The sequence below is a fragment of the Hypomesus nipponensis genome, chromosome 11 (assembly GCF_054491055.1).
Source record: "Hypomesus nipponensis isolate SF chromosome 11, ASM5449105v1, whole genome shotgun sequence".
NCBI classification, from domain to species: Eukaryota; Metazoa; Chordata; class Actinopteri; order Osmeriformes; family Osmeridae; genus Hypomesus; species Hypomesus nipponensis.
In genome coordinates this window covers 11,482,936-11,498,815 of record NC_140371.1, presented here as the reverse complement: position 1 = coordinate 11,498,815, position 15,880 = coordinate 11,482,936, and the positions used below count along the sequence as shown (strand labels likewise).

Here is a 15,880-nt window from a genome sequence, read left to right as displayed (position 1 = left end):
TACAACTAAGGAAAGTGTCATCTGCTTTTCCAAGGGGAATTTGTCCAGATGGAAGTAAACGAACAAAGGATATTGCTGACTATTTTAAACTTTAATTTCTGCTCTTTAAGTTGCTTTCAAACTGAACTGGGATTCTACCCTTCACTTTATCTGTTTTACACAGAAGTGTAACATGGGGGCAATTGACCCATATTGTCTCAAGTCTTCATGGTGGAAGACTGAATACCTCCATGGATGACGTTTAAAAATGTAAGGAGTCCAGGTGAGTATGCCTCTGTGTGACCATTCACAGTGTTCTCCTATTCATATTTCAAAACAAAGCCTGGACTTCCTAGGGCCTGTGTCTGGAAAGGAGATCTAAGGGTGGTTCACTCGTTTTACGATGACTATACGGATAAATGAAAGATGGGTATTTCATCTTCATTCATACACATTGGCTTCCTGTTTGTTTCATGGGCATCTCGCCAGCTGTGTAAAGCATTGTTAAGGCTCTCGGGCTGTTTAGACAAGACAGCCTGGAACGTCTTTCTAGAGAAACGAAACTAAGCTATCAGGGTTTTTCCTGGGTCAAAATGGGACTTTGTTGTTCCCCCCCAAAAAAGAACCTGAATAGCTTGCAGGGTATCCAATAGGTGCCTGATGTTATACTGCGTCAAACAGAACACACCAGGTTTTCATTCGGATTTTATTTATTCATATTGTAGTTAAAACATGTAAACAGATTAGAAGGAAGAACTCTTCCTTACAATATTATTCATAATTGGCAATCTTTAAATGTAACTCCACTTGAATTCTCACACGTGGAAGATTGGGAAGCCGTTATTGCGTTCCTCAGAAATACACCGGGCCAGCATTTCACAGCTCTTGCGGTCGGTAACAGTTAACAGGTTCTGGGCGGGGATGAAGAAGTTGGGGAGTTTTCTGTCCTTCAGATAGCGCTCAAAGTCCTCCAACAACAGCTGGAAGCAGTGACTCAAGGTGCTGGCCTCCCACTCGCTGTCCCTGGTCCTGGTGCAGCAGGCGTGGAGGAGAGTGGTCTTGGCGTGGTAGGAGCAGAACTTGGACAGTGAAGGCTGTTTCTCTTTTAAGAGGCTTAACAGGTGCTTCAGCAGTTTCAGACAATCTTTTCTATAACGGGAACAGACTACGTTTTATTATGTAGCCTTAGTCTAACGGATTTACGCTTTTTCAGATTTACAGTCCATTTAGGAACGAGGCTTTTGGAGCTTGCAAGGTGTCTAAAGGCTATTGGACCTACCTGCAGCAGCGAGCCCCTCCCACCTCGCAGCAGGTCTTCTGGGATCCGTGGTTCTTCAGGATGGACTTCTCCACGTGTGAGAAGGAGATGCGCCACGCATCTGTGCGACATCATATAACAATCTTACAAGATAATGTTACTTTCCTTTTCAATTATCAATGAAAAATACGTGTCCAGACTGTCACGGGCTTTTTACGTAGCCTATTGGCCAATTTACAGCAATTAATGACCATGCCTTAACAAAACATTGACTATTTAGTCGCTGTCGCCTTGAAAATGGGTAACTTTTCTGCACGTATTACATTGCATTAAGCTTTTATGATCCATACAATTTCAGCATAGGCCTACCTTTGGCAACGATGCCCTTTCGTTCCACGGTGCCTTTTCCCTCATACTTGGGAACAAGATAGTACGGTTCCCGTTTGTAATTTTGTTTTTCTTTGGTCCCGAGCCATCCTTCAATATGGAAGCCGTCTTTGGTGAATGAAGGCCAGCTACTCTGGACTTCAAGACTTAAAACCACGTCGAGGGATATAGCCGTTCTCATCCCCGTTATCTGTAAAGTCACGGCCGGGCAACCCATTTTCTTCTTTTCTACATCCACGCCTGGGGGGAAAAGTCATAATTTACATTTAGCTATTCAGCAGACGCTCTTATCCAGAGCGACTTACAGTAAGTACAGGGACATTCTCCCCGAGGCAGGTAAGGTGAAGTGCCATGCCCAAGGACACAACGTAATTTAGCACAGCCTGGAATCGAACCAACAACAACCTTCGGATTAATAGCCCGACAACCTGACCCTCCTAATTATGAGCAGATAGGCTATGGCAAGCACAAACACCTTGCGCTTGACAAAAGTAGGCTATTAACGCACCCTCGATTGATTTCACACACTTCTTAACCTCCTTTCTGAAATCTTTCAGCATTTCAAAAGCTGAAATTGTACAGTCTTCACGCATAAATCGATTCAGTGGGTGCTTCTCGCGTTTCAATTTCACGGTATAAAATGCTCCATCATCTCCAAACAGCTGAATAGTTGCTACCCGTTTGACTGGAACCGTCAGCATTACGTCAAATTCGTCGGGATTAGAGATCTGGGGGTGGGAATATTAACTTGGTTGATTACAAAAGTTACATAGGAAAATACACAATTTAGTTGGAGGCATCGTTAAGGCTAGGTATAGTGGGTAGGCCTACCCACCTTCAAATTCTCATAGTAACTTCCAGTACGCAGGTCTTTTACATCTGTGAAACATAACGTTTTTGTTTTCATATGATCCATGATGCAATGTATAATGTCATTGATTTTACGTGCGCTCTCCGATTTATCTGCCGTCTTGATCTTCAGTTTCTCAAGGGTCAAACGAAGTATTGCCCCAGGATCTTGGGCATCGCTGTCTCCTGCACATTTGGCAATACGGGTTGTCTTTTTCTGATCCGCGCTCATTACTTGTGCCACCGGAGCGATCATTTCAGTCTTTAGTTTCAGATCCACGCTAGTACGTTTTTCTTCACTCGGTTTCTTCTCGAGTTTGCTTTTGGAACTGACAGACGGAGTTCTTTTTGCCAGATCCACGCTACGTTTTTCTCCACTCGGTTTCTTCTCGAGTTTGCTTTTGGAACTGACAGACGGAGTTATTTTTTCCTGATCCACGCTACTACGTTTTTCTTCACTCGGTTTCTTCTCGAGTTTGCTTTTGGAACTGACAGACGGAGTTCTTTTTGCCAGATCCACGCTACTACGTTTTTCTCCACTCGGTTTCTTCTCGAGTTTGCTTTTGGAACTGACAGACGGAGTTATTTTTGCCAGATCCACGCTACTACGTTTTTCTCCACTCGGTTTCTTCTCGAGTTTGCTTTTGGAAATGACAGGAGTTCTTTTTGCATCCTTCACCGTACTTGGAGGACCCTTTGCCCTGTGTGGTGGTGTCCCTTTTCCGCTCATCGTAGTTTGAGCTAGCTGTCAGGAAGGTAACTTGAAAATAGGCTTGGCGCGAACACTCCCCTTAATATACTAGTCACATGCTGTCGTTTTTTAAAATAAAGTATCATATTTCCTGTTACGGACGTATGCACAACAGCTACATCTTGTGGGAATCAAAACTGCTGTCCATTCTGAACCCAAGAGAAGGTTGGCTAAATTGACGCCAGTAAAGTTTGCATTGTTTCATAAATGGTATAATAAAATTATTTTGGCACATGCAACTCATCAACTTTTGCCATTGTAATTCTGTATTTTATGACAACATGCATATGAAATGATACTAATGATAGTGATTGATATCACTCATACTTCAATAAGCACTGCAAGCAAAGCAACGTTTTGGTTGAAACATCTTTTAATGTTATGAAGGGGCTCCAGCCATTCTAAACACTATGTAAGGTGCAGCAGATTATGCCAATTCAAAGTTTTCCAGTGCATGTGCAAGGTTAGCAAAACGCCAATTAAAGTGCATGAAGAGTCACCAATCAATCTACTTAGTGTAAGACAAATTTGGAGATTTTACCTTTGTTGCTTTTTTATAGCTATAACATGGCATGTATGCTTTTCAGAAGTTTTGTTCCTATATGTTGCTATGGCGCTAGTAGGTGCAAACAAACACTAAAAGCCAGACAACAGTGTGAAGTGGCCTAAAACTGCACTCCAGAGAAAGGAGGATGTCGTTACCACACCTCTCCAAGGTTACAATATCTCACACAGACATAGAACATGGTCATTCAAACTTTAACAGTAAATGTTACAAACTAGCAATGTGCTATTACCACGTAAATAATTACGAATTCAACCAGGTTGAAATGGAGTCAGACTGAAGACTGTGTTACAGACTTGTTTGGTGTTCTTTCCTCCTGATACTTTTGCGATGCATTGTGATTATTAGCCAGTCTTTGAATATGGAGTTGAAGATGCCAATTTGGGGGTGGGCTTGGGTGACCACTATCCTGCCACAGGTGACTCTGGAGTCTGCAGTACAGCACAACATTCATTTGCTCTTCTGGGCCTTTTGGGCGGACTTGGTGACCTTGCCTGTGGTGGCGGCCTTCTTCTCCACGGCCTTGATCACCCCCACTGCCACGGTCTGGCGCATGTCACGCACTGCAAAGCGACCTGCAGTGGAAGAGGGAGAGATGAGAAGAAGACAAAAAAAAGGAGAAAGTCAAAATGCACCCCAGCCAACACGTCAACCAGCTCAGTAAAAGTTCCGACCGGACAGCATCAGATTGCCTCAAACATTCCTTTCAAATGGCTCTCTAAAAGCACAGTGGAGGTTGGGGAGAGAAACCCATTCCGACGAGACCCAAGTCGACTCCACCCAGCAGTCACTCACCCAGTGGAGGGTAATCGGAGAAGCTCTCGACACACATGGGCTTCCCGGGGATCATGTCCACGATGGCGGCGTCCCCGGACTTGAGGGCCTTGGGGTTGTCCTCCAGCTTCTTCCCTGAGCGGCGGTCGATCTTCTCCTTGAGCTCCGCGAACTTGCAGGCGATGTGGGCGGTGTGGCAGTCCAGCACGGGGGCATAGCCAGCGCTGATCTGGCCTGGGTGGTTGAGGATGATCACCTATGGAGAGGACGCAATGTGGCAGTAATGGAGTCAAAAGCCCTAGAAATTGGATGGTGGTGGAGCACCTGTCGTCTTGCATTACATCAGTGTATCAAGGTCTTACTGAGGTTAGAGGTTGTATCTAACAGCCGTTTCAGCCGTGTTCCTATCCATTCCATCAGCTTTTAAAGCTTTATATTTTTGGGAGGGTGACTGAAGTAAACCCTCCGACCTCAAACAGTGGCACAAATAGATACCAAACGTTCATGTGTAACTAGGTTAGTATGTTAGTGATGCCCACCTGAGCAGTGAAGATGGCAGCCTCCTGCGGTGGGTCGTTCTTGCTGTCACCAGCCACGTTGCCACGGCGAATGTCTTTGACGGACACATTTTTGACGTTGAAGCCCACGTTGTCTCCAGGCATGGCCTCAGTCAGGGCCTCATGGTGCATTTCCACTGACTTGACCTCAGTGGTCACGTTTACCGGGGCAAAGGTCACAATCACTCCAGGCTTCAGGATGCCAGTCTCCACCCGACCCACAGGCACTGTGCCAATACCTGGAGGAAGAGAGAGAGAGGGAGAGAGAGGCGGATAAGTAAAGTAGGGAGAGCGAAAGAAGCCATCGGAGGGAGAGGAGCCGTCGGGAAATGTGATGCTCTGGTACTGTGGTTCCCAACCCTGGTTTTCAGGGACCCCCTGTCCTGCATGTTTTGGATGCTTCCCTGCTCCAACACACCTGATTCAAATTAATGGTCATAAGCAGGCTTCTGCAAAGCTGGATAACAACCCATTCATTTGAAGCAGGTGTGTTGAAGCAGGGAACATCTAAAACATGCAGGACTGGGGGTCCCGGAGGACCAGGTTTGGCAACCCCTGCTCTGGGAGAACTGTCATGTCAGGCCGGGTTCTAGTACGTTCCGTCTGTTTATTCCAGGTCCAGTCATCCATTCCGTTTCTTATTCCGTTTCATCATCATCCATGTGAAAATGACCACCATTTCAGTCTAGAAAAGTCTCTGAAAAGGTTGTCTTTAGGCCCAGTGGGTAGACCCACTCAAAATATCCACCACAGCTTCTCTGATTAGTGAAGTGCTCACCTCCAATCTTGTAGACATCCTGCAGCGGCAAGCGGAGGGGCTTGTCTGTGGGGCGGGACGGAGGCTGGATGGCATCAAGGGCTTCCAACAGGGTGGTCCCAGACGCATTCCCATCTTTCCTTGTTATCTTCCAGCCCTTAAACCATGTCATCTGTACATGGGAAAAGACAAAAGCAGTCAGTTGATGATTGCCAAGTATTTATTTGAATTTCATTCTTGACAAATCTTACTTTTATTACTCTGAATTTTGGTATTCAAATTCCAGTAATTATTCACACCCATAGTTTGTGTGTGTGTGTGTGCGCTCTGGGCTAGTCACAGATGGGTGTGTGTGTGTGCTGTACCATGTTGAATGCTTACATTAGGGCTGGCCTCCAGCATGTTGTCTCCGTTCCAGCCTGAGATGGGCACGAAGGCCACCGTGTCCGGGTTGTAGCCGATCTTCTTGATGTAGGTGCTGACTTCCTTGACGATCTCCTCGTAGCGCTTCTGGCTGTAGTTGGGCTCTGTGGAGTCCATCTTGTTGATGCCCACGATGAGCTGCTTGACCCCCAGAGTGTAGGCCAGGAGGGCGTGCTCACGGGTCTGGCCGTTCTTGGAGATGCCAGCCTCAAACTCTCCCACGCCAGCTGCTACGATCAGCACGGCACAGTCAGCCTGGAAACAACAGGAAGTTGTCGGGTCGTTAATGGTCGTCAAATCTTTGCCACGTGGAAAGTCCTGAATGAATCTTTTTCAGATGTATGTAGATTGGAGTGGGCATGTCTGGTGTGTTTCATGGCATTTCATGTCGCATGTCCAGTGTGTTTCGTGTTCTGAGGTGTTTCAGACCTGGGAGGTTCCAGTGATCATGTTCTTGATGAAGTCCCTGTGTCCAGGGGCGTCGATGATGGTGACGTAGTACTTGCTGGTCTCAAACTTCCACAGGGAGATGTCAATGGTGATGCCACGCTCCCTTTCAGCTTTCAGCTTATCCAACACCCAAGCGTATTTAAAGGAGCCCTTCCCCATCTGAGGAACACAAGGATCACATCATTGTAAATATATGTCAAATTTACACAAATTCCAATTGCACATTGAAGACTAATATAGGTCAAGTCTACTAAACAAAATATGACCTGTTTGGCGATTAGAGGAAACTCCCAAACAAGCTAAACGACTACAAACTCACCTCAGCAGCCTCCTTCTCAAACTTCTCAATGGTCCTCTTGTCGATGCCTCCACACTTGTAGATGAGGTGGCCAGTGGTGGTAGACTTGCCTGAGTCCACATGGCCAATCACCACAATGTTGATGTGGACCTTCTCCTTGCCCATGGCTGCGACTGGCTTGGGTTTAATAGAGGCTGCAAATAACCAGAGAAGTCAATAGAACTGTCAGACAAATAGGTACTCCGGATGATCGTCAGTGAGGGAAATAAAGGACAATGTCATTCGTTCTTTGCCCAAGTAAAAACTTTTTGTGGCAGATTCCCGATGTAAGTACTTCTTAGTGTAACTGCAGGGAGGTGTTTTGTCCAGTTATTTATCCCGGTTAATTGAGCTTTATATTACTGGCACTGAGTCAAGTTTGACACACTTTCTTCCTTTTTGTCTCTCCTCATCCGTCCACATTGTCACTCCTCTCTTTGACTCCGCTGACTAGTCCTTCTTAGTCCTGCCACAGCTCAACTTGATGCAAGACATTGAGACAAACGGCTCATGTCACTGAATATCCTCCTTTTTGTATCCACTTGCTTTAGTCCTTGGTCTGACTCCATTTTGTCATTGATTCTAGCCATTGAGAGTGCAGCAGCCATTTCTTAAGTCAAACTACTGCAGTGCATGCTTTTACAGGTTAGGATAGAATTAATCTAAAAGCCCCCTTGTGACTTTCTAGTATAAATTATTTGTGGAACAAAAAATATCGTAGGCTTAAAGTTAGGATTTTGAATCTTGATGTAGCTAGTAAAATATCACTGGACACTAGCCCTAGTCTATTCTTTTTTGTTGGAATAGGTAACGGTTGATTTTAGTGTATAGACCTACTTGGTATTATCGAACCAAGTTACTATTAAGTTCATTGGCTTGTTCGGATAACTAATTCAAAGTTTAGAACAATATTTTCACAAGGGCTGTTCATGTTACCTTGCCTAATAACAATGTGGGCAGGTGTTCAGAATGCATGCAGATTTCCATAGTTGATTAGAACACATTCACAGGCCTTTGACAAGAAACAAGGGCGAGTGATAAAATTAGCACAACGGCGGTATCATTCTGTTGTCTGGGGGATTTAGAGAGCTTTCCAATCCCTCCTCCCGCCTTTCCTCTGCCGCCATGATCATCTCGCTGTTTACGAGACAGTCAGTGCTTATCAGCGGGTGACTGCGCTTCCAGCATCATTGCAGTACCCATGCCTAACGTATCAACTTTTCAAATTCAAGCATGTCTGGTTATTTGTCAGTAATAGCAAATAATAGACTATAAATCAAGTGAAATGGTATTACAATTCCTACCTGTTAGTAGACGTTGATACGGTGCTGAACCGGAGACTGAGGAGAGTTGCTGATCCGTTTATATTAGACAGGGGGTTATGCAATTGCGCGCAATGCTCTTACCCCCTCCTAGATCATCACAACAAGGGACTGTAAAGAGTTTAGAATTCTCCTGCAATTAGTTTTAACAATGATACAAGTACGTCCCCATCCAACGCTGACGGACTATTGATAAGTTAACCATTCAACATGTTTGGCCTATACACTGAAAGGTTTTGCGTTTAGGTCAAGTTGCGTTCAATTCCGATTTGCATAGCAGGTGCAGGTCCGCACTTTAGAGGCGCTCCCTATCTTGGCTTTGGAATTAACCTCCATTTGGCTTTAAGATTTGTTCATCACTTCTCTGAAGTGCGTTGGAAGGTTGCGACACAAAGACGGACTTCAAATAAGCCAATTTACAGATTTTATTATTACATATTTTACCTCTACATCAGGAATGAATGAAAAGAAACATAAGAATATTATATATAAACAACAGAATATTCAACAATACAAAACGATAAATACGTAATTATTTACTGTAATGTAGGCCCATACACAATGGCTAAAGCAAGGAATTATACACTTCATGACAGTAAAGTGACTTGGCATATATACAATTGTGTGCAGAAAGTTCCCCTGTCTCTTGTAATATTTTCCTCACATGCATACATTTCATTAAATTTCCCGTGGTTGATGTGATGATCGAAGTACTAAACTTTCAGGCCAGTTGGCCTACTGGTTTAAGGCACAAGAGGGCAGTGTTTGATCATCAGCAGGGAACAACTGACTCCTATAAATTATGGCTTTTTCCATTTTCTTCCCATGTAATGCTGATGGGGAGTTACCAAAATTACACTTGGTAAAAAAAATGTAAAAAAAAATACAACAAATACCAAAACATATAATCATATGACACAAGGAAACCAACTGCAAATGAAAATGAGAAAAACAAATGAAATTTGTATACTGAGGTTGTATATCATATTAAGGCCGAGCTCTAAAAAGGGCCATCTGATTACATTTAACAATTTAATGTGGATGATTTCATATTCTTACTTGAATTCAAAGGCGTTTTGACTATCAGCGTTTGTGCATATAGAAACCTTGATGAGCCTGATATAAGAGCTTAAGCCTTACAGTATACTCCCATGACTGAGGTATTCATTTGGTAAGCAGGCCGGTCCCCGGACCACGACTCAGTTGTCGTGGGAACAGGGTTTCTAGACAGCCCAAGGCTGCACCTCGCCTCGGCCAAACACTGTGTAGAAGGCTGCGCCAAACAGGTTGATGCAGGCAGAGATGTAGAACACGGTCTGCCACTCCTCAATAGTGTTCTAGGATATAAATATATGGTACTGTTAACCAATCAACCTCCGCTAATTATTAACTACACTTTACTAGATGGTGGAGTAGATTATGATTTCAAAAGCAATAGCATATGTACAATTCTTACATTTTTGGTCAGTGCTCTGGCTATGACTGGTCCAACCATACCAGGTATCGTGGCAAAAGAGTTGGTGATGCCCAACAAAATGCCAGCATATCTGCAATGAGAAACAAGAAGATCAAGTAGGTCACTAAAAACAAATCCATCTAAGTAGACTACATAGATTCTGAAAACAGTAATAATGGTGGGCCTTACGAGGGGGCGATGTCGAGGTGGTTGATGTTGAAGCCAGAGGCAGAGAATCCCCCCAGGGAGGAGGAGACCGACAGAAAGGCCACGGCCAAGATGTAGTTACAGTCTGTGTACCCAGCAGCCACCAAAAACACAGCCGGACCTAACATACCTGCACACAGAACAAATATCAAAAGCGCAGTGTGAGTCAGCGGTGGCTCACTTCAATTCGACAATATGTAGCTATGCAAAACCGACGCAAGAGACAGATGGCGTGTGTGTGGGGGCAAGTGACCTACAATGAGTTTTCCCATTCACAGTGGGTATGAAAGAAAAGGGTTTGGAGGTTTGATGTGAACATAAGTGTGTGTAGGTGTGAACATTAGTGTGTGTAGGTGTGCGCATGCATTCATGCTGTTCCTCACCTACGATAGTGAAGGCCTTCCTGACGGTGACTGTGGAGAACCGACAGTTCTCCCTCAGGCGGTCTGCCATCTGGCCCCCCAGCACGGCCAGCACGCCACAGCCGATATAAGGCAGGGCTGACAGGGCACCGTTCTGACAGGGACACAAGCAACCGTTACAGCAGCTCCACGGCAGAAACATACATGTGCGTGAATTGAAAACATGTGTCTGCCGATGTACCAATAGGAGAGAAGGGTGACTGGTGGGGGTAGGGGGGGGGGATAACCCAAGAAAACAGTACATGAATATAACAAGTCAGTGTGACAATGCATACTACAGATCCTTAGTACAGTATAGGTTTGAGTTGAGCGACTTTAAAATAACCACACAACTAATGTCACTCGTCGTCTAGATAAGTGTATAAGTCAAAGTGGCACTTTTAAGTGTGGGGTGTGTGTGTGTGTGTGTGTGTGTGTAGGATCGAACCTTTCCTGTCTGGGGTGCGTGTGTGTCCTCGTATGTTTCTGCAGTTCAAGCCCTCACCTGCTGGATGCTGAAGCCCAGAATGTTGCTCATGTAGGTGGGCAGGAGGGTGAGCAGCGTGTAGAAGGTCCAGTTGTAGGAGAAGTGAGCCACCACGATGGCCCACAGAGGCATGGAGGTCAGAATGGAGCCCCAGGGGATGTGATCCACCGTCGGAGACAGCTGCAGCAGGAGACACAACCAAGACGCCATTTTCAAACTCCTGTTCTTTTATTGGTCATTTTTATTGGTCTTTTGCCTCTCAGTCACCTGAGTGCAATCTGTGTCTGGAAAATGGACATATACTAGATTAAATGGTTCAGTTGACTACATTTCGTGGGTGAGCTGACTTCAGAAACAGCGATCTAATGCCTAGTTAAGTCTGAGGTTGTGAAATATATATACGCTAAAACACAGCGTATTCGTTCAGCTGCATTTCCTTTCCCTGCTCTCCCTCCGTCTTGCTGTCACTCACCCGTCTCTCTCACATACACACACACACAGTCACAACGTCAGCACACTTTAGCAACGACACATAGATACGCCTTTCTAGTAAGACAAACAGCGATATCAGCGAACCTTCAGCATTACCGTAGCTAAAAGTCTAGGAAAGTTGAGGCTACTTTTCGCTAGGTAACCTACGAACATGTCTTAATCTGCTAGACAAGTGGGTTCCCCTTCGTTCTTTTGGTGAGTAGTCTCACAAGCCCTACCCGTCATCATGGAGACGACCTGCTAAATAGTTATTTAGCACTAGCGTTGCTACCTGCATATATGAATAAATTGTTTACAATATTTTTAGGCTTCAAACAGTGCTGCTCAAGCAGAAAGACAGGGTCAGGAAGAGAAAGAGAGATTCGTTAGGCATTGAAGAAGGAGAGGGAGGACAGCATCCAACATGCTGCTGTGAGAGAGCCAGCTAAACCAACAGGTGAGGTGGACAAACAGATGTAGAAACAGGCAGGTAAGAAAGCAGGACTGAGGACACTCAAGGAATTATTGTCAAGAACGCCCCCCCCCCCTAATCTGTGGGAAACACTGTGATAACATTATTGTGCAGTAAAATGTTATGTGTATTGAGACTGCATGCCTGAAGATTTGGATTGGAAGGCATCCAACAATAAGTCAGTCCTTCACTATGAATTTAGAACACTGGCACTTTTAAGGTCTAATTGGTAACTGAGCTCACGTGTGCAAACAATACGATGACAGGATAGTTCTTTCTGCTCTTAATTGTTGTATGGTCACATCAGTCCTTGTGTAGAGGTATTAACTTGACTGAGATGAGACTGAACTTAAAGACACTAATGATAATGATGCTGTGAGTCGCTCTTTAGCTTCTGCTAAATGTAAATTATAAAACATATGTACTCTGGTAGGCCCTACCTACCTGGCACCCCATCATGCAAACATGAGGTCAAAACAAAAGTGGTTCAGCATAATAAAACGATATCACATATGATTGCAGTGTTAACACTGCTGCTATGCCAATTGCCCTACCATATAATGTGTGAACAGTACAACCTGTTCACAAACACTAAATCTGTAGTGGCATACTGCTGCTATATCACAATTTTCTACAGCTCTATGTGCTGCTTCACAATAGTTTGTATGTATATATGTAGAGAAGAATGGTCACTGATCCCTAGCCTAACAATGACCATCTAGCTTACGGCACAACCTACAACTCAAACATGCGTCTTTTAGGCACAGCCCAGCACAAACACCAGTCTCGATGGAAGATCTGTGTGAGGAGGCAGTTGGCGGGCATGGTGAGTGTTTTAGGGACTGAACTCTGCGGATTCCTACAGGACTGAGAATAACTCAATTTCTTGACATCTTAACTGAGATAAGCGTGCAGCCTACCTCATTCTTGAGAGAGGAGATGATGTAGCGTTTCTCCCGTTCAGAGATACGTGGGTGTGTACTGGGGGTGTTACTGACGAGGAGCACCCATAGGACGAACCACACCAGCCCGACGGCACCTAGACACACACAGTTAGGACCATGCTTATATTCTTTTTGTCACACTGCCTAAATTATGTTTTCCCACAAACTCTTTTTAAAGTCCAGTCTATTTGATCCTCTCAGAAAAAGAAAAACAATAAAAGTCTGCAACAACTGCAAGAGTAGACAACTAATTCAGTGTCAAAGTCTACAAACTGACGCAGCAGAAAAAACAAAATGCTAATTCCAAGTCTAGGAAATGAATAAGCCAACCACGCACATGCTTTGTCTTGTGCTGAAACATCCAGTTTCACATGTTTTTATTGCTTGTAAAAAAACAGTGGCCTTACCAAACACATAGAAGACATAGGTCCAGTCCAGGTAGAAGCAGATCTCTCCAGAGAGGGGAAGGGCGATAACTGTCCCTAGCTGAGCTCCTGAACAACACCAATGAGAGAGGGATCATGTGTCACACAAAAGAAGCCAAAAGCCAAAAGTAAGGACATGAACAAATAACTGGTATATCAGTATATACAGACCGGTGACAAAAAAAGATGAAATAACAGGAATCTTAACAAATACAGATACTGCCAAACAGCACTGCATCACACAAGCAGTACATTCCTACTGTATCATGCTCTGGGCATGAATAACAATTCTCAGCAGTCCTAGTTAACCTCGATTATGGATCAAGATTGCTTGAGGAAAAAGGCCAAAGAGACTTTGGAAAGAGGGTTCATTATATGCGTTTATTTGCCACCTGTCTGTATATATGGCTGTATGTTACCAGTGTATGAAATGGTGAGCAGCCGGCTCCTTTCCATTGGCGGGGCCCAAGAAGACCACATGGCATGCATGGCAGGAAATGTCACTCCCTGTTGGCCAACACAAAAATATTGCAGCGTTTCAGCTCACTACAGTGACAGAACGGAACATTCAACAAACAAACAAACATATACATACAATTCAATGAGCACATTGATACACCTGCACCCCTTAGAAGCATGTTACTGCTATGTCCGCATTCACCTCTCCGATTCCTTCCAATACTCTCACAGCGATAAGGTAGCCAGCGCCCAGGTCAGCAGCCACTGGGGTGAGGAGGGTGAAGATGACAGTTCCCAAGATTCCAAGGCCCAGGAGCCACTTGGCCCCGTACTTGCGTGCCAGGTAGCCTCCGGGGACCTGGGTCAGGATGTAACCATAGAAGAAGGATCCCAGGATCCAGCCCTGGGTCTCAGAGTCCCAGTCATACACACTAGCCTGAGAAACAGACACCACACACCAAGCTGGGATTTAGCAAATATATGTGTGTAATGCATGAAGTAGATACACCACTGCCCACAGCCCTGCAAATGACATGGTTACTCACTGTGTGGTTATGTTGTGGCCGTTCAGGGCTAGAGTGTGCAGGGCACACAGAGGAGCTGGTGTTGCCACTGGCATCAGTATTGTTAAGCATGTCCACCATTGCAACGCTGAGGTTGACCCGAAGGGCATAGGCCACGAAAAAGCCATAACTGGAAAGAAGGGCCAGGCCATAGCGGGATGACCCACATGCTGGGGCTGAGAAGAAGGGATGAGAGACAAATCTAATGCATTAACAGTGAATCAATTGCAGCTAATGACTGTGGAATCAGTTACTTGTTGGGGGAAGAACTACTGTCTGTAGGGCTTTCACAAATTACCTTCACACAGAAAATGACATTATTACTTGTCCTGCTCTACACTTTTATAACTTTCGATCTGGGTATAATTCTGAATATGTCAGTTACCTTCCATTTTCTCAATCCCTATTGACTTTAATGCTTTGTGTGATCGTTTTGGGCTTCCTTACTGGGCCTGAGATTTGCATCCATTACTGTCACATTTGACACATTTCTAGAAGCCCGAGCCCTCTGACCATATTTTGACCAGCTTACCATTCAAGTGTTATTGACATTAGTGTCCTGTGACAACTGCTTTAGTCCCCCCCTTGCTACGTTAACACTCCCTTAGATTACGAAAACATATGTAGGTAGCTATATTTTTAATTTGTTCTACTTTTAGTAAAAGTATGAACATGCTGGAATGTTATGGTTACGATTTAAAGAGTTGTTAAGATATTAGTTTTGAAGTTGTACTGATGTTTTCTTTCCTCTTGCTAGTAAAATGGTAGGCTACCATATGTTACCCTTGAAGTGCATTAGAGTAAAAATAACTGCAGGGGGCTAACGAGGGTGTATAATACACTGTATTATTTGATATATAGTTAACCAAGCAAAATGCCATGTATGTAATACCTATTAAGGCGAGTTCATATTATTTGGTTAGCCTGTACTAGTAGGCTAGTAGCCTAGCCACCACTCAAAGATCAGCTGACAAACAAAGGTGTGATTCTCGAGACAGAAACCTCACACAACTCCATTAAAAACGGATGCTCGTCGCAAGTTAAAATAACGCACATGCTAGTAGTTTGCACAAGTTCATGTAGGCTATAGCTAGCTGGTTAAGTGGCTAGCTAAGCTGGCGTGATAGCTATTTATATTGAACCGTAGGCTAGTTGCTACTACTAACCTCTTTCTATGTGTTCATCTTCACCGCGGTGCAACAATGGTTCTTCTTGATCATCGGTCTCCGTGTCCGTTGCATAGTGCTCCATTGCACAGCACTGGTCTCAGACACGAGGAGACTATCGAGATGTCATCCCCTGTTATTTATTTGAACAAGATGCTTGTGTCATTCACCTCCAACCTTACTAGTAGCACTGGTACTTCACAAGAATCACGAGGAACGCCGGGCCGGAAGTTTACAATGACTATAGCGAAAAGCGAGTCCACATGATGGCGCTATATGCAACAGAACGAAACTGCTGCAGATGCACACTGAAAAATCATGGAGTACGTTGCCAGTCTGCTCTCACTAAAACGTTTCTCCACTTACCTGCGTGAATGCTAATGAATGTGCCTCTCCAGTTGTGGAGTTTTGAAAAGTCGT

The 15,880-nt window shown here is 44.5% G+C and overlaps 3 protein-coding genes across 5 annotated transcripts; all 3 read right to left on the bottom strand.

Moving 5' to 3' along the window:
• Positions 1 to 292: 292 nt before the first annotated feature.
• Positions 293 to 3,217, bottom strand: cgasa (cyclic GMP-AMP synthase a). Of its 3 annotated transcripts, none has more exons than XM_084709115.1 (5): positions 2,460 to 3,217; positions 2,133 to 2,352; positions 1,607 to 1,864; positions 1,259 to 1,358; positions 293 to 1,128 (listed from the first exon to the last, which is right to left on the bottom strand). In XM_084709115.1, exons 1-5 carry the CDS (start codon positions 3,201 to 3,203, stop codon positions 795 to 797), a joined length of 1,656 nt encoding a protein of 551 aa, XP_084565241.1. In that variant the 5' UTR covers positions 3,204 to 3,217; the 3' UTR covers positions 293 to 794. The 3 variants fall into 3 exon arrangements, with proteins under 3 accessions (XP_084565241.1, XP_084565245.1, XP_084565244.1); XM_084709118.1 differs by having other exon boundaries at positions 807 to 1,128; positions 1,259 to 1,380; XM_084709119.1 differs by lacking the exon at positions 2,133 to 2,352 and having other exon boundaries at positions 294 to 1,128; positions 2,570 to 3,217.
• Positions 3,218 to 3,616: 399 nt separating this feature from the next.
• eef1a1a (eukaryotic translation elongation factor 1 alpha 1a) lies at positions 3,617 to 8,540 on the bottom strand. The gene is made up of 8 exons (XM_084709121.1): positions 8,392 to 8,540; positions 7,070 to 7,242; positions 6,730 to 6,909; positions 6,259 to 6,555; positions 5,899 to 6,049; positions 5,103 to 5,359; positions 4,585 to 4,819; positions 3,617 to 4,364 (listed from the first exon to the last, which is right to left on the bottom strand). Exons 2-8 carry the CDS (start codon positions 7,211 to 7,213, stop codon positions 4,240 to 4,242), a joined length of 1,389 nt encoding a protein of 462 aa, XP_084565247.1. The 5' UTR covers positions 7,214 to 7,242; positions 8,392 to 8,540; the 3' UTR covers positions 3,617 to 4,239.
• A 280-nt stretch (positions 8,541 to 8,820) lies between these two features.
• Positions 8,821 to 15,678, bottom strand: slc17a5 (solute carrier family 17 member 5). The gene is made up of 11 exons (XM_084709120.1): positions 15,461 to 15,678; positions 14,277 to 14,470; positions 13,934 to 14,167; positions 13,692 to 13,779; positions 13,255 to 13,341; positions 12,824 to 12,942; positions 10,979 to 11,140; positions 10,456 to 10,588; positions 10,055 to 10,202; positions 9,866 to 9,956; positions 8,821 to 9,746 (listed from the first exon to the last, which is right to left on the bottom strand). The coding sequence occupies exons 1-11, from the start codon at positions 15,543 to 15,545 to the stop codon at positions 9,633 to 9,635; spliced, it is 1,455 nt and encodes a 484-aa protein (XP_084565246.1). The 5' UTR covers positions 15,546 to 15,678; the 3' UTR covers positions 8,821 to 9,632.
• Positions 15,679 to 15,880: the final 202 nt, after the last annotated feature.